Genomic DNA, 24,624 nt, shown 5'->3' on the forward strand with positions numbered 1-24,624 from the left:
ATGGTTCTGAACAGTAGCAGGTAACCATATACTGCCACCTAGCGGCTACATCTGTAAGTACAGCCTGGCTTTGGCAAACGGAAAGAGATTGTACATTTAAGCCACTAAAAGCATATAATGTATCTATATTTGTCTTTCCATTCATCCACCCTTCATATAAATTTGGCAACTAAATCCTGCACAGGAGTAAAAATGCAAAGAAAAACAGGCAGCAAGGCTAAAGTATTTTATTAATAATTTATTGTCAGTAAGAAAGACTGGCTAATGGTAGTTTTCAGTAAAAACCTTTACAAGACCATTGCATCACAAATATACAGACACTATAAAAACGGTGTCATGGTGTTTGGGTTCTAAGCAGGTATGCAGAAAGTCTCCATTACACTTTCCAATAATGAAAAATGTGTATAATTCTAAAATACAGTAACTTATTTTAAGACATGTCCATGTATCAGATCTTCCCCGTCCTATGTACATCTAGAAACGAAAAGACTACACTGAAATGCATTAACGAAATGTCATATCTCAGTGGAAAACAACATACAATGAAACCCTGGTTATATTAAAAAATCAGGGTGCTAGGTAATGTCACTAACACCACCAAAATTCAGTTGAAAACAAATGCACAAAATACCTTGAAAACCCAGTTTTAACTACGGAAAATCAAATCTGTACATAAAATTTACAAAAAAGAAAAATTAAAATAATCAAATCTACATAAATACATAAGAGTCAGGCTAACAGACGGTAGGACTGACTTCCGCTTCATTATTTTAACAGACAAATGGAAATACAAAAAAAGACGTTCGGAAATGGCACAGCCAACGTACATCTCATCCGATTACAGGGGGTCAGGACTGCAGATGGCTAACAAGTCAAGAGGCGCGTGATTCAGCGTAGCCATGCCCTTCACGGCTCACGAAGAACAATGCAGAAGTTGTGTCTACAATCTCCAGGTTCATCAGAGTCCAGGCACTTCGGGGGAGTGTAAGCGTCAGACTTGAGTGTGCTGCTGCGGGTCGAGGGCGGGAATCGCCACCTCTTCCAAGTGACGGTCGTCTCCGCTCTCATAGTCACTCAGCATGACCTCAGACTCCACTTCACAGCACGCAGACACGTCGGAGCAGGAAGCCGTGGCGGCGTACACAGACATAGGCATGTTTTCTACGGCGGGGGCATCAAAGTTTCTTTGATACCCTGGAGCGTAAGGGGTACAGGGTTCTCTACAAGTACTGTTCTCACTAGTGCCTGGTTTTGGAGGTTCGGACATATCGACGGGATAGAAACTGGGCAGATACTGATTCAAGTGGAACCTCTGCCAGTTCCGTGTGGAAGAACCCAAACTACCTGTGGGAGGCACGTCTCTAGGAGGGTGTATGGATTCAAACTGATCGCTGAACTCTGGAGGTAATGGTGGTAGTTCATCAGGCACCGGAAAGTCGTCTGGTGGTGGCGGGAAGCCGCTCTCAATGTCGTAACCTCCAGGGTAATAGTCCGTATCAATTGCATTGGGGTCTGCTGAGTACAGGGGTGTCTGTTCATCAATGACCTCGTAATTGGGAAACTCCTGTATGTCTGGCAAGGGAACACTCGGCATCCAGTCCGATGTATCCCAGTGATACCCTTGGTGAAGAGAAGACAACAGATTTCAGTGAGTTTTCTCCCAAGCATCAGTGCAACGGAAAACAGTTCAGCGCATCAGGAAACTAAATGTGCAGCTGCATTCACACATTCCAGGTTAATCGCTTGGGAAACCTCCTGTCTTCACTTTGAAGACACCCCCCCACTTGTACGCTATCCTGAGGACCTCAATGAACTAGACTCTATTTCGAAAATACAGACCTGGAGTTTTATGTATGTACCTAACATTCCTGGGAATAAGAATTTTAACAGAGGCAATGCGTTTGCATCTAATTTATACCCACTTTTCTACAGATGACTCCAATCATCCTTTCAACTCTCCTTCTGTGATTTCTCTCTATGAAGTTCTGGTTCAGTCTTAGGACATTAGTAAAGAAATTTTATTCTTTCAGAAAGGAGAAGCTGCTATTTAGTAAAATATCCACCGTTATATAATCTATGCTAAAAAAAGTCTAATCAATGCAACTTTGAAAAATTATAATCTTTAAGATGCTAAAATTTAGAAAATAAATATCCTTTTTGATAATGTAATAAGTTTAATACTAAATATTGTACTATTTTTTACTAGCCCTAAGTAAATTATCTTAATATAGGTATGTATCAAAGCATGCCTCCAAATCAAGCCAAACGCAAACAATTTTTAAAGGGTTAAAAAGCAAAGATGTCACTTTGACCCAAGCCATGGTATTTTCAATCGCCTCATATGCATGCAAAAGCCAGACAATGAATAAGGAAAGCCAAAGAAGAATGGATAACTCTGAAGTACGGCGTTGGCAAAGAATACTGAATATACCATGACCTCCAAAAGAACGAACAAATCTGTCTTAGAAGAAATACAGCCAAAATGCTCCTTAGAAGTGAGGAAGGCGAGACTTTTTCTCATGTACTTTGGACATATTATCAGGAGGGACCAGTCCTTGCAGAAGGACATCATGCTTGGTAAAGCAGAGGATCAGCAAAAAAGAGGAAGACCCTCGATGAGATGGACTGACATTGGTTGTAACAATGGGCTGAAACATAGCAACAACTGTGATGGCGCAGGACCAGACAGTGTTTCGTTCCTTTGTACACAGGGTCGCTATGAGTCGGAACTGACTCGACGGCACCTAACAATAACAACATCAAAGCATGCCTCCAAATCAAGCAAAATACAATCAAACAATCCTTGAAAAACATGAAAATTTCTAATAGACAAAAACAGTCAAACTTTGTTACTTTTTGAAACACTAAGGATCATTTTAAACTATATAAAATTATCTATTTGAAAAAAAAAAAACCTCCCAATTTGGGGTAGATTTTTTTTTTTTTTTTACTTAGGAGTTTTCAAATCCTTTGACAGAGGGGAAAGGTTAGGCATCATGTGCTCAAAACGCACAAACCATCACGTACTCGGTCAACGCTGCACACAAGGCGCAAACAAGTGAAGCAAGGCAGCGTTAAGGTCAACCTTTACCAGCTTTTAGTGAACATAAATAATGAACTGGCATGCATCAGTCACCTCGTGATTTGCTGAGGTCAGGAGCAGCCAAAGACTCTTTGGGTGGCAGAGTAGAAAGAAAAGAAAACATTTATAATTAAAACAGATCAACGGCTAAAGAAGGCAAAAAAGATAATTGCATAAAACACTGTAAACTATTCATAAAGGCCCCGTCAGCCACATACCATGCCTTTAAGTCATTATCTACAACACTTTCAAATAGCTGAGAAATTCACGCAGCACAAATGAAATGGGGTATGGGGGTGGAGGAAAAAGATGATGATGACGATGATGATGATGATGAACTAGAGACTTTGCCAGGAAACTCAAATACTGTTTTACTTTCTTTTCCTTGTTTCTGGCAATCTAAGGCTGAAAATATAGAACTTTGTTAGGAATAATTAAAACAAAACCTACAGATGCAAAGAAAATGCAGGACTATGAATTACATATTCATGTTACTGAGAAACATCATAAAATCAGGTTACTTACACGACAAACTATATCTAAGGCTGCACATAATGTACTCACACTTGAAAATACATTACACCCTTTAAATGTATATTAAATTCAGAGAAATTCATGAACAAACCTTTAGATACTTGTAACTAAAAGCAGGAAGTCCAAACCTTGTCCATTTTGAATATGATCTCCCACATTGATGTTTTTAACCTTTCTCTGGAGAGAACATTGGCTACAAACGCTTATGTTTCCCCCAAATCTGTAATCACTCCTGCTCATCCAGGGCCCTTGTTTTATACACAGATCTCTAGCAGGAAGTCAGAGGAAGTGGATGTACAGCCCCACTCTGCCCATCAGGGTCCTGGGTCCCTGAATGGGCTGCTAGCTGGGTAAGTTTCCGGTTCTTATCTCCGAAATGGGGAAGAAAATCCCCATAGAGATAATATGAGAAGTAAGTAAGATAAGGCAGGTCAAGCACTTGTGACCAGTTAGAACTGTTAGCTACCATCAGTAATTCTTAATATTGTAGAAGTACGGTCACATTCGTGACTTCTTAAGCAAGCTAATGCCTTCTATGTACTCTATGTGTAAAACAATGTTCTTGGAAACCCATATACATAAAATAATTCAGAAGAAATAAGATTCGATTGTTGGTTTTCTTCTAGGAATTTAAATCAAAAACTGGTAAAGACTGTGGTTGCTCTGAAAAATGAATAAGCCAATAAAGTATTGAGCCAACATGTAGCTAAAGGATTTTTTAAAAGTCGACTAAAAATAAATAAATAAATAACAACTGTGTAATTCCTTTAAAAAAAAGAGGGTTGACAACCTTTGTTCCTAACAGGCACTCAATAATCCTTAAAATTTCAGGTAGCTTTCAACTTTAAGTTCAATCTACACTTCTTAGATATGCCAAAAATTATTTTTTTCCATGAAGATGATGGTAACAGAGGAACTGTTTAATTTCTGCTTCTTTAAACCCCAACAATATTTAAAATGTTGGAATGTCATCACATTAAAATTAAAACTCACTAAACAAAATATGGATTACTTTCTGAATCACCAAGTACAAACTGGGGACTACTTCTTAGGGAAGTAAGCGTAAGGCTCCTTAGTCATTAATAACACTGAAATCTTCAAGTGTCATCCTGGACCACTAACATCAGAATCTACCAAGAATTTGTAAGAAATGCAAATTCTCAGGCCCCAAGCCAGGCCTGCTGAATCAGAAATGCTGGTGCTGGGGCCCAGCAACCAGGCTTCTTCCAGCCTCCACGCGACCTGTTTACGCTACGGCTTGAAACCATTTCACACGTGACCGCTCTAGTTTCAGTGTGCTAATAAAGGATTCATTCAATTTAAAATGATTTGAGGGAAGTGGTCACTGTCCTTCTAATTTGGAACAGGTAGACAAAGCTTCACATTAAATGACTTTCACTAAACCAAAGATCAACCTGTACCTTCTACCACATTCTTGATCATACCCACAGAAAACCCAAAAGTGAAGAGTCAGTTCTAGCTAATTACGAAAGCTTTATGTTAGGCTTACTCCTCTCCTTATAAAAAGAGTTATTTTATATTAAGAAATTTTTGGGGGCAATTAGAATTACTTCTAAACTTCTTAGTATCGTACCATGTAAAGACAATTATCAAAATCCTGGGGTTATTTCTAATATCTGTGCAGATCACTATGAAATGCAAAAAGCAACAAGAAATAACCTATACAGAAATATTTTTGCAAGGTACCTGCAGTATGAATAGACACAACTGCACGAAATAACAGGGCGCAAACACCTCCGAACCGCAAGCTGTCAACATGACAACAGGCAGAAGCACAACGCTCCAACGACATACTTGCTATAAATGAGCAAAATCACAAGCACTTCGGACTGTACCTTCTTCGTTCACTGTGTCAACTACAGCGTTGACAAGGCGTATTACAGTCACTACGGAAGCTTGTAAAAAGGTACAAAAGGAGCAAATTAGGAAGATCTTCATTAGTTAGAAAACAGTGCGTTAAACAGGGTTTCTTCATATTATACAATTTCTACCGCATGATTTAAAAATGTGAAGTGCAAGCTTTAATGCAACTACGTAACACAATCACGTGTGCTCCTTCACTCTTACTTACGCCTCTCAGACTTCTCTAACCAAGCTTTTTATTTGCGATCATTAATCCAACGAATGAAGTAACCACATTTTACTGGAATTTGGAAAAAATTTCTGAAGTTTTTCAGAATTACGATTATGGTTTGAGTCACGAGAAAACAATTCCTATGTGAACATCTCATGGGCAAAAGACTTCACATTCAAGGGGTAAAATTCTTGGTAAGCCACTTTTCTGAGTTCATTTAATAAGCTTGGACATCATCCCCAGAGAAAATAAAATTTAAAGGCTACACAGTAAGGTAAAATATGCAATATAAATACAAACATGGTTTTACCCCCGCTCTACATGCCTCCACGCCACAGTTCTTGCCTGTTTGCAGATGGACTAACAGCTAGTGAGACAGGAGACCAGCAGAGAAGTGAAGGCCCTCGGCCTTGCTGTGTCCTGGGTAAGTTCCCTTTCTCTTTTTGTATACCAGATTGTTTTAGAGCATCTACGTGCCAAGACAAATATGTTTGTATGTGGGGGACAGGAGAATGGCCCCCAAAGATACCCATGTCCTCATCCCCTGTGATGTTACCTTACAGGGCAAAGGGGAGTTTGCTGATGTGAGTGAAGCTAACGATCTGGAGATGGGGAAATTAGCCTAAATTATCCAGGTGGGCCCGAGGCTAATTACATGGGACCGTAAATAGTCAGAGGGAGATGTGACTACGGAAGAAGGGTCAGAGAAGAAACACTGTTGTCTTTGAAAGATGGAGGAGGGGGTCACAAGCCAAGGAATGTAGGCGGCCTCTAGAAGCTGGAAAAGGCAAGGAAACAGATTCTCCCCTAGAGCCTCCAGAAAAAACACAGCCCTACTGACACCTTGGTTTAGCCAGTGAGACCCATTTTGGAATTCTAACCCACAGAGCTGTAAGATAATAAATTTATGTTGTTTTAAGACACTAAGTCTGTAGTAATTTATCACAGCAGCCTTAGAAAACTAATACAGTGTAAGCACAGACTCATAATACAGACTTTAATTTTATAATGATTAAAATTCTAAAAATAATTAAAATACAAACTACTCCTTGATACACTTTTTTTTTTTCCTCACATTGTCTTATCTGGCAATTACTTTTCATAATTTGATCGTAACTTGTTAAAAGTGTTTGGGGATATTGAGAATGACGTTTCAATGAAAAGAACTAAAAACAAAAGGTAATACAGACAAGATTCTAAACCCCATTTATGAAGTGCATCCGAGGCCACACTGTAAGGTATTACATGAACTGGGGATGATTATTTTGATGTTGTTTTCTTGTTGTTGGCTTCACAAGCAAAGCTATGTTCCTCAACTGCATCAATAAACAATAAACACAGGTACTCTGGCATCACACATCACATGCTTGAAATGAGAAATGCATGGCACGTACGTATGGCTCTTTTAGCTCAGAAAAGGACGCTGCCATGGGCCACACTACTCTGCGTTAGAGAAAACAATTATGAGTGGATTATTTCTTCCCACCAATAAACAATATTTGAAATGTTTAAACACATTATATTTTAGTGCCCAAAAAAAGAAAAAAGAAACAAAACTAAGCTTATTAATTCTGAGATTCAAAATTTTCCACTTAAAACTCACTTTACTGGGTTACTGAATACTGACCAATTTTCTCTACTGGTCTATGGGCTAATACGGCAAAGCTGGCTGGTTATCAGCGCAATTTGTCTGAGGGAAATCAGATACACATAGCTTTTAACTCTGGCATCAAAGACCCCACTGTCAAACTTTCTGTATGAGAAACAGAATCAAACTTAGCAATCTCTTAACTGCGCTCCCAGTCAGTATCCTCGGATCCAAATGGGCGCTGAGGCCGCAGGGAGAGACAAATGAGACCCTGTAACACCAATGGTGCTGCTGAAGGGGAACGCGTCAGACCTCCACTGTGCGTATGTGTAGGGGTGCTTAAGACAGAGTTAAGGGCTTAAAAAATACCCACAAAACTTCTGTAACATTTACTGTTGTGAAAAAATAGTAGTCAATACAAAATAAGTCCATCAGACAGAAATTACCTTTCAATTAACCATACCTTCTTCCCTATCACTGACAAATTGCTACAGTTCAAATGTCTATTCATCAAGAACAGTTTACACACATCCCTGACAGATGCTCATGCAGGTATGTACACGGTCTGGTTTACAGCGGCCCCCGTGAAGTATCAGCACTTCGAGTCTCCGTCAGAGGGCCTGGCGCGTCTGTTGTCCGTCCCCTACCCTGAGCAGCATTCTCAGGAGCAAGCAAGCCGCGCGCAGCATCTCACTCACTCTGCTTACTCACCGTTATCGTCACACGACTCCGACTGGAAGGAGCTGAGGGACTGTACTTCAGACAGGCTTTCCCGGGCACTGTACGGAAGAGAAGGCTTTTCCTCCAGAGGTTTCTTGGAAAGACAGGGATCAAGATCCACCACTTTAGCTAAAAGGAAGAGACGACAGACAAGCAGTAAGCTCCAGGAGGGCGAGGACCCTGTTTTATTCACTGCTGCACCCTGACACACAGCAAGTGCTAACGAGTATCCACCTGAGATTCACAGAATAAATAATGATCAAAGGAAAACATAAAAACATCTTTTAAAAAAAAAACAAACCTGAAAACATTCTTGGAAGAGTCACAGATGATAAATGATGCTTACGGACATCATTAGATGATATTTCGATATGAAAAATTTTGTTTTAAAACACCATATATAGCTTTTCTAAAGCATTAAGTATACTTTAGATCATCATATAAATATCACCTCTCCTCCGGCCATATTAAAAAAAAAATCCTAGCATGCAAATATCCCCCAAAGCTTTTAATAACTTCTCGTAAGAAGCCCAAATAAGCATAGAGCTCAGAGCCCGTTCGATTACAAACGGAATGATCATGGAGCTGTAGTACTAACTGGAATAGGAACAAATTTGACTCCTTAATTAAAACAACGTCATAGCCAAAATGCTCAGACTAGGGCTCAAGGCACCTGGAAAAGTTTTTCAAATCTACCAGAATTTTCAGATCTCGAGCACATGTCTAACAGCCAGAACCACTTGCTATCAAGTTGACTCCGACTAATGGCGACCCCATGTGTCACAGCACAACTGTGCGCCACAGGGTTTTCAACAGCTCATTTTTCAGAAGTAGACTGCCAGGCCTTTCTTCCGAGGCGCCTCTGGGTGGACGTAAACCACTTTCAGTTAGCAGCCGAGCACGCCAACTGCTGTCACCCCCCAAGGGCTCTCTAACAAACACTCTCTATTTGGACTTGAACCAACACAGCTCTCAGAGAACTTGAAGTTTCACCGTTTATCCCCGAGACGTTTTGGTTCGATGAAGAAAAGTCATCCTTACCATCATAGTCAAAGTCCCAGTTAGGCTTCTGAATGGAGTCACTGTCGGAAGGAGAGTTTGAAGGAGGCGGGGGAGGCAGGTTTGGGGCCACGCTGCAGACGGCCACTGCTTTTCGGTGTCCGTGCACGGCCTCAGGGTTAAAAGTGCTGAACTCAGGATGCTCTGGAATGGCTGATCCTTCAAAGGAATTCCGGTCAAGATTGTTCCTAGAATCACTTGGAATGCTTGGAGTATAGGAAATAGGACGGACAGGGACCTGGGGTGGTATGTCTGAGTAAATGTTCTTATTTAGCTTTGAATCAAAATAGGGTCTTTGCAAGAAGGCGGCGGTGGGCCCCAGATGTTTGTCTTCAGGTTCAGCCTGGCGTTTCTTCTTCCGACTAATCATTTTGCGGCAGAGAACAAATGCCACCACCAGTAAAAATATCACTGTTATGAAAACAATGACTCCTATTCCTTCAGCCAACCCGATATTCCAGGGAGTGGACACGTACTGGTTGGGCACAGCGTCCTCACAGTGCCTGCCCCTGTACTCCTGGCTGCAGTTGCAGTGGTAGGAACCATGCGTGTTCTCACACAGGGCGCCGTTACGGCACGGGCTGCCTGCACACTCGTCAACGTCACTCTGACACCTGCCAGGAAGAGAGCCGAGAGAGTGAGGACACCACCTGCGGTGTGATGAATTTCTCAGTGTGGCCCTTCTCACCGTGGTCTTGTAACTCCCAACCCGGTGACTGGGCGGGGCTGGGCAAATAAGATAATTGTGGCCCACCACAATCAAAGAGAGCCAGTCCAAGCAGAGAGAAGAGCCCCCCGCCACCAAGAAAGGACAGACCAGCAGGAGGAACCCACAGGAGACAGAGCAGTGGGCTTCTGGGCCCCTGCAGCAAGAAAGCTGAGGGCCTTTGGGCAAAGACTGAGGGCCAGGGAGAAGCCTACACCTGACCCACAGATTTGGGACTTGCCAGCCTCGACAACCGCGCGAGCCATTTCCTTTATACGGTTCGTGAGTTCTGTGAGACATTGCAGCAAATAAGGGAACCCAAAGACGGGAGGGAGAATGCTGAGGGGAGAAGGAGTAGTTGATTTTAGAGATGATGGAGTGGTACAGAAGCTTGCAAAAGTTGGACATTTGGGACACCTTTAACCTCTGCCTCACAGGAACCAGCTCTGTGCTGACCTTACAAAAGAAATTATTCATTTACTACTACAATGGAAATCAGCACACACCAGGCCTAGGATCCTTAGAGACTAAAGAATAATCCCTCCTAAAAAGATATGCACCAAAAACAAAATGAAAGCCAGAAAACCCACTGTCAACAACAACTGCAACACAAAAACCTTTTATGGTGTGAGTGACCACCTGATTCTAGGCTCTGAATGTGTATCTGGGAGACCAGCATTCTATCACACCCATGTTTAACTGCCATTTTTCTAGGATTGACGAGACTAACTCAAACTGTCAGGTTAAAACAGCATCCTGCTTCTAGTCTGAAAACCAAGTCATGATTCCAAAATTTGGAATGGCACCTTGACAAAACAGCACACCGCAAACTGTTCTAACGGACGATTAACTTTCTAACAAAATGTTCAAGTCTGGGAATACGACAGGGTCATAAAACTCATGGGAAAGGGAACTATAATGTTTTCCATTTTAACACGTGGTTCCCTGTTTAAAAACCTTCCACAGCTCCTCCTCCTTGGCAGACTAGTCCCCATGCACGTCCCTTCTGCCTTTCCAAACAAGGGCATGTTTGCACCTGTGCAGACTCACCTGCCTTTGATGAAATGTGTTTATTCACCAGGCCCCATACACACACCAGGGAGGCTGGGGCAGGAGATCTCGAGTATTTCCCATAATGACCTGGTCTTTAGGATCTAACCACATGGATAGGAGGGAAGTGGGTGTGACAGTGGAGCCTTATCTAAAGGTACAGCACCAGGTATTTGCAAATAACGTGCCTTGTGTGACTTTTTTTTTAACTGAACTGGTGAAAAGCACAGGGCAATGAAATCTGGAACAAAACTCTCTCAAGGTTTTCAGCGGGCACCTCTATGCCTTATTTTCTTCACCTGAAAAACCATAATGACCTCTCAGAACGATGGCAAGAATTACAAAAGGCAAGGGAGAGGGAAAAGAGGTCTGCAGACGCTGTGCAAATGTAGTTACAGCGCATGATGAAGAAGGTCGGTATCGTCACCTCAAGGACAGATGGGTACAGCGCCTCAGGCGTCTGCTTTAATGAGAGGTGAGAACCTCATTCGTTCCACAAACATTTACTGCCTGCAGAACCCATACATTCTTGGTTTACAAATATTTCTGAAGTATAGAAATAGGTGTTTTCAAGTATGTAATAGTATATTCACCATCTCAATACTTTTTTTAAATTTTAGAGTAAAAGATAAATCATACAAGGAGCCAATATGCGGATTATCACATTCTGAAGCGATGTAGTCCAAATTAATAAAAAGTCTTTGCATTTACTAATCAATAGGACACTACAGAAAAGCACACAAATAAATCTTGAAAGAAACCATTTACCTCTCTCCTCTAAAACCTGAGTCACACTGACAAACAGCACCATCCAAACTGTCAAAGCACGTTCCACCGTTCTTACAGGGTTCATCTTTGCAATACGGACTCAGCTGGCACCTGAAGAACAAGGAAAACATACGCATAATCCTAACGCTCCTACTGCAAATAAATACAGCAGAACAGAAACCACTGACAAATGGACGGAGACTTTCTGTATGCACAATTATACGTCTGAAAACTTTTGAAAGACAATTAATTATAAAAGCTAAGAAAAACACACATACCTCTGGCCGGTATACAATCCTCTGCATTGACAGACAAAGTCTCTGTTGTCTACCAGGCACGTACCACCGTAGAGGCAAGGATTGGAGGAACAGGGGTTGACGCTCACCTCACAATACGTCCCTGTGTATAAGGCACTACATTTGCAGGAGTAACCTAAATTAGCAAAAAGGAACAGAAAGTTGTATCATTCAACAACTCCAATATCAGTCTCACTACATTGGTTTTCCCTTCTAAGTTTAAGCAAAGATTTAGTTCTCCAAGATGTAGAAAAGCCGGGAAAACTGCCATTTCCTCTGGGCAAAAAGTCGTCTGTACCAACATGCCTTCCACTGCTGACTGAACTGAAGAAAGAAATCCTATTTGGCTTCAGTTAACCAGAATTTATGTACGATTACTGGATGAAATGTCCCCAGCAGGCGAAGAACAGTCCTTTATTTGAGTGACTCTGTAGACAGACAACATCTCCTACTTAAACCACTGAGCCTCAGTCTATCTGCAGCTCACGAGGCAATTTAAGGATGAAATGAGATACTGAACGTGAATGCTTCCTGAAGACCGCACATTTCCGGTTAACAACGGTGATCATCAAATCTGGCCAAACAAGCACACAGCACGTTAGACCTTATTTTGTTAAGGCTGTGACGGGTAGTGGGATGATCATTCGAGGTATTCACCCCCAGAGTCCCAACTATTTGCCTTCGGGGAACATGGCAGGACTGCATTTCCCTGCCCCTTTCAGGATGGTCACCATGAGCGGGACCAGGGATTTTCAGTGCCAGCACGTGCTTCGCCCCGTGCCATCCCTCCAGCTGTGTTGAGCATCACAGCACGTTTCAAGACAATGCCTTTCTCAACCTCATCCCCCAATGACACCAGGAAGACAGCCTCCTGGTTGACCTGCTTCCAGGCCCTAGGTAATCTGAGCACGACTAGCTTTGGTTGTGTTCTATCACTGAGATTTTCAGAGTGTTACTGGGGGATAACCTAGCCCAGGCTTAGCTAATACAGAATGCACAGACACTTTACAAAGAAAACAGTGGATTAACCAAATACTTTTGAAATGCCACTTAACTGAGGTGGTATTTTCATTTTTGCTGTTTATTAGGGCACACCAACTGTCATTTTCACAACTCTATTCTGTCACGGACAAGTGGCCCAACAGGGATCTAGGACGCAGAAGAAACCACAGGGTACACCCCACTGCACTAGGCTTGGAGAGAGCTAGGGGCTCAAAACCTTCCAGAAAATCATACATTACGTACTGCCAGCAAGACTCAGGCAGTCTGTCTGTCTTGAGCCATCAGCTAGCAGGTAGCAGCCAAGAACTGAGTGGTACCGACTCTAAATTCTTTTAGGCGAGTGCCTATGGAAGGAGTCCTGGTGGCACAGTGGTTAAGTGCTCAGCTGCTACCTGAAAGGTTGGTGGCTGGAACTCACCAGCTGCTCCACGGGGTAAAAAACTGCTCTCGTCAAGATTACAGCCTAGGAAACCCTATGCGGCAGCTCTGCTCTGTCATACAGGGTCACGCTGAGTCAGAATCAACGGCACACAACACCAGTGCCTGAGGAGTTCCAAGCGGAGCTCAGAGTTAGCTGTGGTTTGCCATGGTTACTGATGCAGAATGAGACACACACAGAAATATGCTCTGCTTAAGTGTTGCGTGAGACCACAGGTGCTCAGCAGCCAGAGGCGCTGTTCTGTGCAGCCTCGTTTGCCCCGAAATACAGACTACTCAGTTCTAACACGGACAGCAATATCTAACAGTATTTTTTTGGTAAGAAGAGAAAAAACAAATGCTTGGGCAACTTCCCCTTAACTGTGTACATGTGTGACATCTTAAAGCTAATGTTATGAAGCCTACCTCCGGTAGGTGATGGGCTGCAAATGCCTCCATTCTGGCAAGGATTGCTGGAGCAGTCTTCTGTAGCTGTTAATAAGCACCCAGGAGACACATCCACCGACTCCTCAATGTGTGCATAGCTTCTCGGTTTGTTGTTTAAAGGGAGCTCCTGCCCATTCAAATAAATGGAGTCCATACAACCCCTGAAACCATTACCAACTTGAGGGCTTCTTCCATGCCTCGTGCCTTGCTGACGGATGTGGCCACCGAAAAACACATGGTTATCCAGGTTGAGGGTCTTCAGAGTCCCTGGGGCCGTGCCCGACGCAGTGTGCACCTGGTCTAGAACCAACCGAGCGTAGTTTCCGTTCACTTCGAGGGACACCGCGTGCCACCGCCCGTCATTGACCTGGATGCTCTGAACAGAGACAATGCCAGGGCCGCTGCCACAGTCAAACTTGTACTGGAGTCTTCCGTGGTGAATCTACGGAGAAAGCAGTCAGCGTTCACATTACTCGCACAAGACTGAACCTTCCATCACAATCTCTGACCAAAAATCTACAGGAGACGTACGCTGGGTAAAGAAATAAGAAAACAGCGTTCACATTTTTCTCACAGGCTGAACCTTCCATCACAATCTCTGATCAAATATCTACAGGAGACGTACGCTGGGTGAAGAAAGGTAGAAAGGATAAGGCCTCGCATTCAAGTATTACACAGCACATGCTCATCTGTCCATTCCAAAAATAATAAAAGTGCATCTTTTAGGGATATCAAGATCAAGTGCAAACTACACATCCAAAAAGCATCACAGGAAGGACTAATTAGCTCTTAACTGCCAAAAAAAAAAAAAGAGCGAGTATTCTCAAGAGTCAAAACATGTTGGAAAAAAGAAAAAGGTGGGCGAAGCAATTACCACTGAAAGCATCTTAGGAACCATGTATAACATTAGTAAGATGTCACATCGCCCGCCAAGAGTTTGAAAGTTCACTCTCACAGGAATCTAAAAATGTCTGTAAAAACTACAAATGAATCTAAGCTACTGCTCAGAACTTCCTGTGCTAGAACACCTAAAGCTCATATGAAAAACCAAACCCGTTGTCGTCAAGGGATTCCAGCTCATAGCCACCCTGTAGGGCAGAGCAGAAATGTCCCCTAGGGTTTCCAAGGAGCGGCTGGTGGGTGACCTTGTGATTAGCAGCCGAGCTCTTAACCACTGTGCCAGCAGGGCTCCAAAGCTTGTACAGGAATCAAAAAACTATTTAAATATGGAATTCAACCATTTTGCTTGCTTATTTTTTTTAAAAACAGACCATCTGAACATGAAGTGAAATCTATCTTTTTAAAGTTCTCCACAATCTGATGCCCAAAAGCACATGGATACACACCTCCAGGATGCTATAGTCTGTTCCTCGAGCGTACATTACAACCGCGTGAGCAGAGTATGTTCTGAGCCGCATTGACAATTTCATCTCCAATTTGTTCTCATTTTCCATTAAACGGTATTTCACAAAACTATTTCCAGTAAACGTTACAGAGGAACTCCCTGTAAATCACAAGCAGGAAATAAAAAATAAATCAGAACCAAGTTAAAGCATATTTTCGAAAGTCTGATTCCCCTCCTGAGACTGATCCAAATTTCTATGGAAGATTAAAACATTGCAAAATTCAATTCAATAGAAAAAATGTCTATTTACTTAATAGCATAACGTAACTGGCTCTCCATCTGGAAGGGAACAAATGAGACAAATGAATCACAGAGAAATAAATTCTAAGATAGTGGAGAGTTTGAATGTAAAACTATCCAATATAAAATCATTACAAGACGATTTAGAAAAATATTTGCACAGGATAGTATTTGGGGAACCTTCTCCAGCAAAGCAGAACACAATCCCCTACTGAAAAAAAGGAGAAAATAATAACAATCTCCGAAGATGGATATTGTTATGTAAAATTATGCAGAACTGATGAAATAAAAATTAGATTTCAAAATGACAAGGTACTATTAAACAAATCAAAACATCAATAATATACACAGTGGAACCTATAATGCAAATAATGTTAATATTCTTAATATACACAGAGCCCCACATATGAGTAACAAGACAAAGACAAACAAGCAAGACGAGCAAAGAATGCCAACAGGCCCATCACAGAAGAGACAGTGCTGACGGGCGATGGAACAAATGAAAAGCTAACTCCACGAGCAGCCAGAGAGACACATGTTAAAATAATAATCAGGTATCACTTTATGCCATTCGACGAGGGAATTCTTGTTTTTTAATCGGGAACTTTCAATATTGGCAAGAGACTGCGGGAAGCAGACACCTTTGTATGTGAATGGAAGGATCAGGAACACGTACAACTTTTTGGGAAACCAACCTAACAGTATGCTAACGAAATTTAAAATGTAGTTCATTTTTGACACAGTAAATGCTAATGTTAGAATTTATCGCACAGACATGATCAGAAGTTTTTAGAAACAAAGCAACAACTGAAATCTCTATCTGGACGGTAAACGCCGCCTCAACGATGGTACAGTCTCACCAGATAACACAGTGCGACTATCAGAAGGAATTCGGGGTCTGAGAACGACGCCCGTAACTTACTGTTAAGTGGGAGGGGGAAAGGGGTGCGTGAGAGGGAGAAGAGGGTAGAGGCCTAGATGAGATATGATCACATTTCACATTTTAGTTTAAAAAAAGAGAAAAGGGAAAATAAACCTCTAAATACAGGACTGTATGTTTCCGTGGGCACTGATAAAAGATAGAGATCAAACTAATAATTCAGGGGCATGCCATCAGAAACCAGAAAACCCACTGTCGGCAAGTCGAATTCCGACTCACAGCGACCCTGCAGGACAGAGTAGAACCGCCCCGTAGGGTTTCCAGGGCTGTAAATCTTTCACGGAACACTGCTGCATCCTTCTCCCATGGACAGGCTGGTGGGTTCGAACCCTCAACCTTCTGGTTGGCAGCTGAGTGCTTCACGCTGCAGCACAGGGCTCCTTATATAAGAGGATGGAAAAGCTACTACTGTTATTTTTTATTCATGTTTATGCTTTATTTGTTATAATACACACTTTATAATAGTTTTAAACGTCAATAAAAAGGAAAGTTGTAAGGAACACTGAAGAATGCAGAGACTTGTACACCAATGTTCACGACAGCACTATCTGTAATAGCTCAAAGGTGGAAACGGCCTCAGTGCCCATCGACAGATGAATGGATAAACAAAGCGTGGTACATACATACAATGGAACACTGGTACTCGGCCACAAAGAGAAAGGACGTCCTGATGCACCCTACAACATGGATGAGACTTGAAAATACTATGCTAGTGAAACAAGTCGGTCACGAATATTGTACAATCCCAATTACATGGAATACCCAGAACAGCCAAGTGTACGGAGATCAATGAGCCCTGGTGGTGCAGTGGTGAAGAGCTCGGCTGCAAACCGAAAGGCTGGCAGTTCGAATCCACCAGCTGCTCCTTGGAAACCCTATGGGGCAGTTCTACTCTGTCCTATAGGGTCGCTGTGAGTTGGAATCGACTCGATGACAATGGGTTTGGGTTTTTTTTGGTTATAAAGATCAAAGTTTATTACCAAAAGTGGTTACCAGGAACGGGTGAGAGGAGGTGAAAATAGAATTCACTGCTTAGGCGACACTGAACTTCTGTTAAGGGTGATGGAAAAATTTGGAAACAGATAATGGTTTGTTGAACAACACGATGGATATAATTATTGTTAGTGAACTGCACACTTGAAGAACGCTGAAATGGCAATGTTTTGCTACACACTGTGTTCACCACACACACAGCCAGAACGATGGGGGTGGGGGGAGAAATCCTGAAGGCAATTTCTTAAAATAAAAGTACGCTCCCTAACTGCACTCTCACCTGGGCACTGAGCAAACCTGCCACCAGGACACACACAGGTGTACTTCTCGCTGGGATCAGAGACACATTCAGATCCCTCCGGGCACGGACTGTCTTCACATCCATGGTGGACAACTGGGCATTTCCCCTCTTGGTTTAAAGAAAAGAGAGGGGGAGAGAGCTAATTAACGGGCATTTCAAGAAAACGATCTTTAATTTGAAGCCTTCTAAGGCTGCATATGAAATGAATCTGTAACACCTACTTTCCCATGCTTATGTTACCTTTGCAGAGACACACAGCTGTTCTCCGGTGGCGAGGGGTCACAAAACTCAGTCTGGCTGTGCTATGCGTTGACATGACCTTTTCATCCACAGACACCTTTTCATCACAGAATTTCCATGGGCAATCCAGTCCTGCACAGAGCTTGTGGAACACATCCAATATCCTCACACCAATGATCTCCTCAATATCAGTCACAGAAGAATTAATCTTGTGCAGAAGAATTTTTGTAGACACCTGGGCACTACCTGACTTCTCTACAAAAAGTAAGACATCCAGATGTGACTGATGCTCGGAGGGCTGCAAGCTGACAATCTGTATGTCATTCCTCCTCACCCCTAGAATGTTCCGCAAAGCTCGCTGGAAGTTACGCCAGTAGTCACCAACAAACTCTTCTGGAGTGAGATTGGCAAAGCGGATAGTGATGGTGTGATTCAACATCTCCTGTGTTATTTGTCTGATATGCACCGTGATGTCGGCCACCGTCGTAAATTTTCCATCTGTGACGCTGACATTGAGGAGATACTGCCCTGTATCTAGCTTTCTATGTGCTACCAGCTTACCACCTGTGCTGGAGACAGAGAACAAGTGGTCCCTCTGGGGGTCAAGACTGTAGGTTAATGTGTCATACACGTCCTGGTCAGTCGCATGGATCTTCCCGATGACACCACCTGAGTACTCGTCTCCAAAAGCAGCGATAAAAACCTCTAGTGGCAAAATCGCAGGAGGATAGACGCTCTCCTCAATGACCCTAATGTCGACATACGTCACAGATGACAACTGAGGTTTTCCATTATCTGCCACCTACGAGAAAAAAAAGTGATTACCTATGTCACTGTCTACAAGTTCTTAATAAAAGACATTTACATTGCTCGAGTTCTAAAAAATTATCAACTCTTAGATACGTATTTTTCCACATAAGGAGCATATCAAGGGAAAAGAAAAATTTTTTTATAGCCATTTCACCAATCCATACTGAAGCTTGGCTCCATCAATGTCTATCACAAAGCAACCAAGTGTACAAATGTGCCCCCTCAAAGCATAGTGGAATAAAAATGAAGGGATGGCAAAAAGCAAAAAAGATGACAATTGGTTAAATTTTTATTTTCTCATGAAATACACGCTGCTCAAATGCAACAACACAACCACTAAGCGAAGGCAGGGAATGGAATAGAAAATGAAGATCTTAAAAATAGCTCTTCTCTATCCACGAATCCACAATAAATCCATAAAGGAAAGACTTCAGTACCTTAACATGCAGTAAGTAATGATCTTTCACTTTTCTCCGGATGGCGACTGACGTCAGCAGGACTCCTTGCTGGTTAACTTCAAAGGCTCGGTCATCGTTTCCGCTCACGATAGTGAAGAAGAAGGGTGGACCGTTGTGAGAAGAATCCTCGTCTGTTACTACCAGCTGAAGAACACTGAAGCCCACAGGCTTGTTTTCCTGCACAGAATAAATAAAACACACACGGACACAGCTTTCAACAAAACCAATCTATGTAACAGGAGACACATACCAGTTTTCCATAGTATGAAAAATACAGATATCAAAGCTTTATTGTGATTATTCCATCTGAGAGGGAAAGAGAGAAGAGGTGGGAAGGTGGGGGAAGAGGTGGTGGTGGTGGTGAGCGGGATGGGGGAAGGCAGGGAGGACAGGGAACACACGGGGAGGAGGAAGAGTGGAGGGGGATGAGGGCAGGAAGGTACAAAGGAAGGAGAAGGAGGAGGAGAAGCAGTAACAGTAACAACAGCAAGTACTTCCTAACTCTGGAATAATAATGAGCGTATCTTAAAAACCAAAGCACGATAGGAAAAGAGAAGAAAATACTATTGTACCTTGAAAATGCTCATACTTTGGTATCAATGGAAAAAACAAACAAACAAAAAACCTGTTGCCGTCGAGCTCATTCCAACTCATAGTGACCCTACAGGACAGAGCAGAACTGCCCCCTTAGGGTTTCTAAGGAGCATCTAGTGGATGGTGGATTTCAACTGCCAAAACTCTTCGTTGGCCGATGAACTCTTAACCACTGTGCCACCAGGGCTCCAGCATCAATGGAGACCCCTCTAATTTTCTTTTTCCCTTTTTTTTCCCTAAAAGGTAGTGTTTGGAAAAGAAAGATATTTCAAGCAAAACACTGCAGCCAGAGAAAGAGCTCAGTTCAAAAGGAGAGTGTTCAATGAACCCTTCAGCACTCCAAGATTACCTGGATGATTACACTATAGTTTCCCTTGGAGAAGACTGGGGGATTGTCATTGACATCAGACACATCAATGTTCACAGTGGTGGTGTTGACTCTGGGCGGACTGCCATTATCAGAAGCTTGAATGGTGAGCGTATATCCTGAAATCTTTGTGGGCAAAAGACAAAGAGAATACGTGTATATTTTCACAAGGCCAGAGAAAAGAGTTGAAATCAGAAGTGTACTCTTGACAATCCGGAAGGCAGATCCAAAGGACTGTCATCGTTTGCTGTATCCTGTATGCAGGCAATTCTCCAGCCTACAAACAAGTGCACTGCAGATAACTTATCTACAAAACTGAATGCGCTTTCTCAGTAAAAAAGAGTTAGACTAATTAGAATTCTCCAATGCTCCTCAAAAACGTACTCATTTTGTTAAAGTGTTCTATCGTTAAAAACGTACACTTCTATTAACTGAAATGAAGAGAAAAATGAAACAAATGATCAGCAAAATATTAACATACCTCAAGTGCTGTTGCTGGGTAATAACAGGGAAGACCAAAGTCTTCCTCTCAGCCACAAGGAGACATTAAGCTGCTTCTAATCCCTCAGTGCTTATCGTCAACACCTCAGGACACTCCAGATCACTCTACCCATCAATTCTACACTTGGATGAAACTCAGCTGTTTAATCCCTCAAGATGACCTCTTCATAGCTTCCTACAAAAGGGACTCAGTCAAGTGAGGGAGCTTCTTTTCTTTCAGTTCTTTCTTCCAGAATGAGTGGTGGAAGAAGCCAGAAAGCTGGCTAAATCCCAGAGCCTGTTCTGCAGAACATCAGTCCTGCAATATGCTCCAACACAAGAAGAGTTCTGAAGGCAAATGAGCTTGAAACACCACAGGCCGTCTCCTCTGCTCTCTTAAAATGGACGTTCACGTATTAAGGACTCTTGTTCTTGAGTCAAAAATTCTAAACTTTGTTCTGCCCAGCAATGCAAGGATCCCTGGCATAACAGCCATGCTTTCTATACTCTTGGGAAGTCCCTACTCAAATATGACAGGTCAGAGAAGGAATTAAAGAATTGAGTTTAATGCAGTACCTTATCACTATCTCCTCAAATCCCTCTAATCTAGATTTATCCATCATTCTTCTGAAACTGCATTATTATCAGTAATGTCATTCTAATTCCCAAAACCAAGGCTTTCCCTACAAGCCTCTCCTTCCCCTCCCTATGTTTCTGGAGCTTCAGCCACTGGAATCTCTCTTCCTGTGCTTCTCTCATCTCTCTGGAAGCTCCTGCTCTATTTTCCTTCCTGTCTCTAAATGTGAGTGAATGGATGGATGGATGAGTAGATAGGGGTGGGTGCATGATGATGGGAGGATGGGTGGATGGATGAGTGGACAGGAGCGGGTACATGATGGATGGGAGGATGTGTGGGTGTATGGATGAGTGGATGGGATGGGTGCATGATGGATGGGAGGATGGGTGGGTGGATGGATGAGTGGATAGGATGGGTGCATGATGGAGCAGAGGATGGGTGGATGGATGGATGAGTGGACGGGGGTGGGTGCATGATGGATGGGAGGATGGGTGGGTAGATGAGTGGATGGGATGCGTGCATGATGGATGGAAGGATGGGTGCGTGGATGGATGAGTGGATAGGGATGGGTGCATGATGGATGGGAGGCTGGGTGGGTGGACGGGATGCATGCGTGACAGATGGGAGGATGGGTGGGTGGATGGGATACGTGCATGATAAATGGGAGGATGGGTGGGTGCGTAGATGAGTGGATGGGGGTGTGTGCATGATGGATGGGAGGATGGGTGGGTGGATGGATGAGTGGATGGGGGTGGGTCCATGATGGATGGGAGGATGCGTGGGTGGATGAGTGGATGGGGGTGTGTGCATGATGGATGGGAGGATGGGTGGGTGGATGGATGAGTGGATGGGGATGGGTGCATGATGGATGTGAGGATGGGAGGATTGGTGGGTGGATGGGGGTGGATGCATGATGGATGGGAGGATGTGTGCGTGGATGGATGAGTGGATGGGGATGCGTGCATGATGGATGGGTGGGTGCATGATGGATGGGAGGATGGGTGGGTGGATGGGATGCGTGCATGATGGATGGGTGGGTGCATGATGGATGGGAGGATGGGTGGGTGGATGGGATGCGTGCATGATGGATGGGTGGGTAGATGAGTGGATGGGATGGGTGCATGATGGATGGGAGGATGGGTGGGTGGATGGATGAGTGGATGGGGGTGGGTGCATGATGGATGGGAGGATGTGTGCGTGGATGGATGAGTGGATGGGGATGGGTGCATGATGGATGGGAGGATGGGTGGGTGGATGGGATGCGTGCATGATGGATGGGTGGGTCGGTAGATGAGTGGATGGGATGGGTGCATGATGGATGGGAGGATGGGTGGGTGGATGGATGAGTGGATGCGATGGGTGCATGATGGATAGGAGGATGGGTGGATGGATGGATGAGTGGATGGGGTGGGTGCATGATGGATGGGAGGATGGGTGGGTGGATGGATGAGTGGATGGGATGGGTGCATGATGGACGGGAGGATGGGTGGGTAGATGGATGAGTGGATGGGATGGATGCATGATGGATGGGAGGATTGGTGGGTGGATGGATGAGTGGATGGGGGTGGGTGCACGATGGATGGAAGGATGCGTGGATGGGGGTGGGTGCATGGGTGGATGGAAGGATGAGTGGGTGGGGGTGGGTGCATGATGGATGGAAGAATGAGCAGATGGGAGGTGGGAGCATGGGTAGATGAAAGGATGGGAAGGTGGATGGATGAGTGGATGGGGTGGATGGAAGGATGGCTGGGAGGATGAGAAGATGGATGGATGAATAAAATCTCCAAATACTGGCTGGACAATTCTACCTGAATATGCCATTTTCTTTAAAAGTCATCACATCAAAAGCTGTATCTCCCAGCCCTCATGACTTCCCTGCTTCTCTTTAATGGTACTACTCAGTCACAGCAAGACTGAAAAAAATCGAGTCCTCTCTGCCTCCACTGCTTTCTACACAGGGCCGTATCCAAGTCATACGGATTCTACTTTTTCCTTTGCACAGTTTCTTCATTAGCCTTTTCTCAATTCTTGCTGCTACTTTGCCACTTCAGGCTCTCGCTGTCTTACATGGATAGTCAGTGGTCTTCTTACCTAGTCTCTCCGTACTCTGAAGAACATTTAGACCTCCTGCAGTTCTAATCTTCCAAAAATGGCCCCTTTGTAATGTCACATCTTGGCTTGCAAATATTCTGTAACCCCTAGTGTCCGCAGCACCAAGTCTGAACCTCTAACCGTGGTTTTTAATGTGGCCTATAATCTGTTCCTAATACACCTTTCCATCTTATCTCCCCAATTGCCTTGTACCATCACTCTACTCCAATACAACTGGGTAGTTAAAGTTCCCTAAATATACTCCATGGCTTCCTGCCTCAGTGCCCTTGTTCGTGCAATTCCTCATGAGTTCTCTTCTCTCCATCTTTCCAGCCTTCCAAATCCCTGCTATTATCTAAATCCAGGTTCTACCTGCATGAAATAAATGTCTCAGAACACGGCAGCCAACGGTAATTTCTTCCCTCACTGAATATAAAGCTTTCATTATCCAAACTTCATCTTAGTATGAAATATGCTTCTTGTGTTCTTGAGATCATCACACTGTAACTGCTGTTCAAGTATTTATATCTCACTTCAAGCTCCTTGAGAACAAGGCTGGTTCTAGCCTTTTGGTATTTCCCATTATGCCCAGCAAATTACATGTACAAGGCACTTCTGTTTACTGACCAGGCACTTTGTAAACAACTTAAACCAAACTTTTCACTTACTGTTTCCCGGTCTAGAAGCTGGGTCACTTTCACTTCCCCCTTGACAGGGTCAATTGTAAATGGACTTCCTTGATTGCCGTCAATAATCGAATAATGGATGTGGCTGTTTGAAGGTCCATCAGCATCATCAGCCATCACCTAGAGTATATCACACTTCTGTTTAGGAAATCGCTAAGGAAGGGATAACTAGAAGCCTATTTCTGATATTACAAGCTACCTGTTTACAAAACAATGATTTATAATAGCCAGTAACTAACTGAGTTAACAAGAAACATTCGTATCTTCAAATGATTTCCTAATAAGAGCACTAAAAAAGCAGGATCAGTCGTACTAAAAACTCTTGCAGAGATTCAGAAGCAAAACCAGAGGGGAAAGTACACACCGTGAGGACAGGCTGTTCAAGAACAGCGTCTTCACTGACTACCGCTGTGTAGGTGTCTTGGCTGAAGATGGGGGTATTGTCGTTGATATCGGTTACATTAATGTTCACGGTTGCGACATCACTTAACGAAGGTGTGCCTCCATCGGTGGCTTCTACCGTCAGGTAATATCCGTGAGAGCTTTCATAATCCAGGTTCTCGATGATAAATATGGCCCCTGTACAGAAAACCAAAATTACGTCCAGTACTTTGAAATGCCGTCATTTTTCCTACTATGACTAAAAAGAGACAACACTTTTAAACAAATTTAATTTTC

General features: G+C 43.2%; 1 protein-coding gene across 1 annotated transcript in view; it reads right to left on the reverse strand.

Moving 5' to 3' along the window:
- Positions 1 to 358: 358 nt before the first annotated feature.
- The window catches only part of FAT1 (FAT atypical cadherin 1), a 133,063-nt gene continuing 108,797 nt past the window's right edge, over positions 359 to 24,624 (reverse strand). The window contains exons 14-28 of the mRNA XM_023737220.1: positions 24,311 to 24,525; positions 23,929 to 24,066; positions 20,095 to 20,238; positions 19,131 to 19,328; positions 17,884 to 18,685; positions 17,623 to 17,751; positions 15,111 to 15,268; positions 13,744 to 14,206; positions 11,881 to 12,034; positions 11,603 to 11,713; positions 9,061 to 9,692; positions 8,011 to 8,148; positions 5,473 to 5,532; positions 3,137 to 3,172; positions 359 to 1,620 (exon numbers count right to left, since the gene is read on the reverse strand). Coding sequence (XP_023592988.1) covers positions 992 to 1,620; positions 3,137 to 3,172; positions 5,473 to 5,532; positions 8,011 to 8,148; positions 9,061 to 9,692; positions 11,603 to 11,713; positions 11,881 to 12,034; positions 13,744 to 14,206; positions 15,111 to 15,268; positions 17,623 to 17,751; positions 17,884 to 18,685; positions 19,131 to 19,328; positions 20,095 to 20,238; positions 23,929 to 24,066; positions 24,311 to 24,525 — 4,007 coding nt within the window. The 3' untranslated portion in view covers positions 359 to 991. The remainder of the gene's footprint in view (positions 1,621 to 3,136; positions 3,173 to 5,472; positions 5,533 to 8,010; positions 8,149 to 9,060; positions 9,693 to 11,602; positions 11,714 to 11,880; positions 12,035 to 13,743; positions 14,207 to 15,110; positions 15,269 to 17,622; positions 17,752 to 17,883; positions 18,686 to 19,130; positions 19,329 to 20,094; positions 20,239 to 23,928; positions 24,067 to 24,310; positions 24,526 to 24,624) is intronic.

Source organism: Trichechus manatus, unplaced genomic scaffold, assembly GCF_000243295.1.
Source record: "Trichechus manatus latirostris isolate Lorelei unplaced genomic scaffold, TriManLat1.0 scaffold00099, whole genome shotgun sequence".
Lineage (NCBI taxonomy): Eukaryota > Metazoa > Chordata > Mammalia > Sirenia > Trichechidae > Trichechus > Trichechus manatus.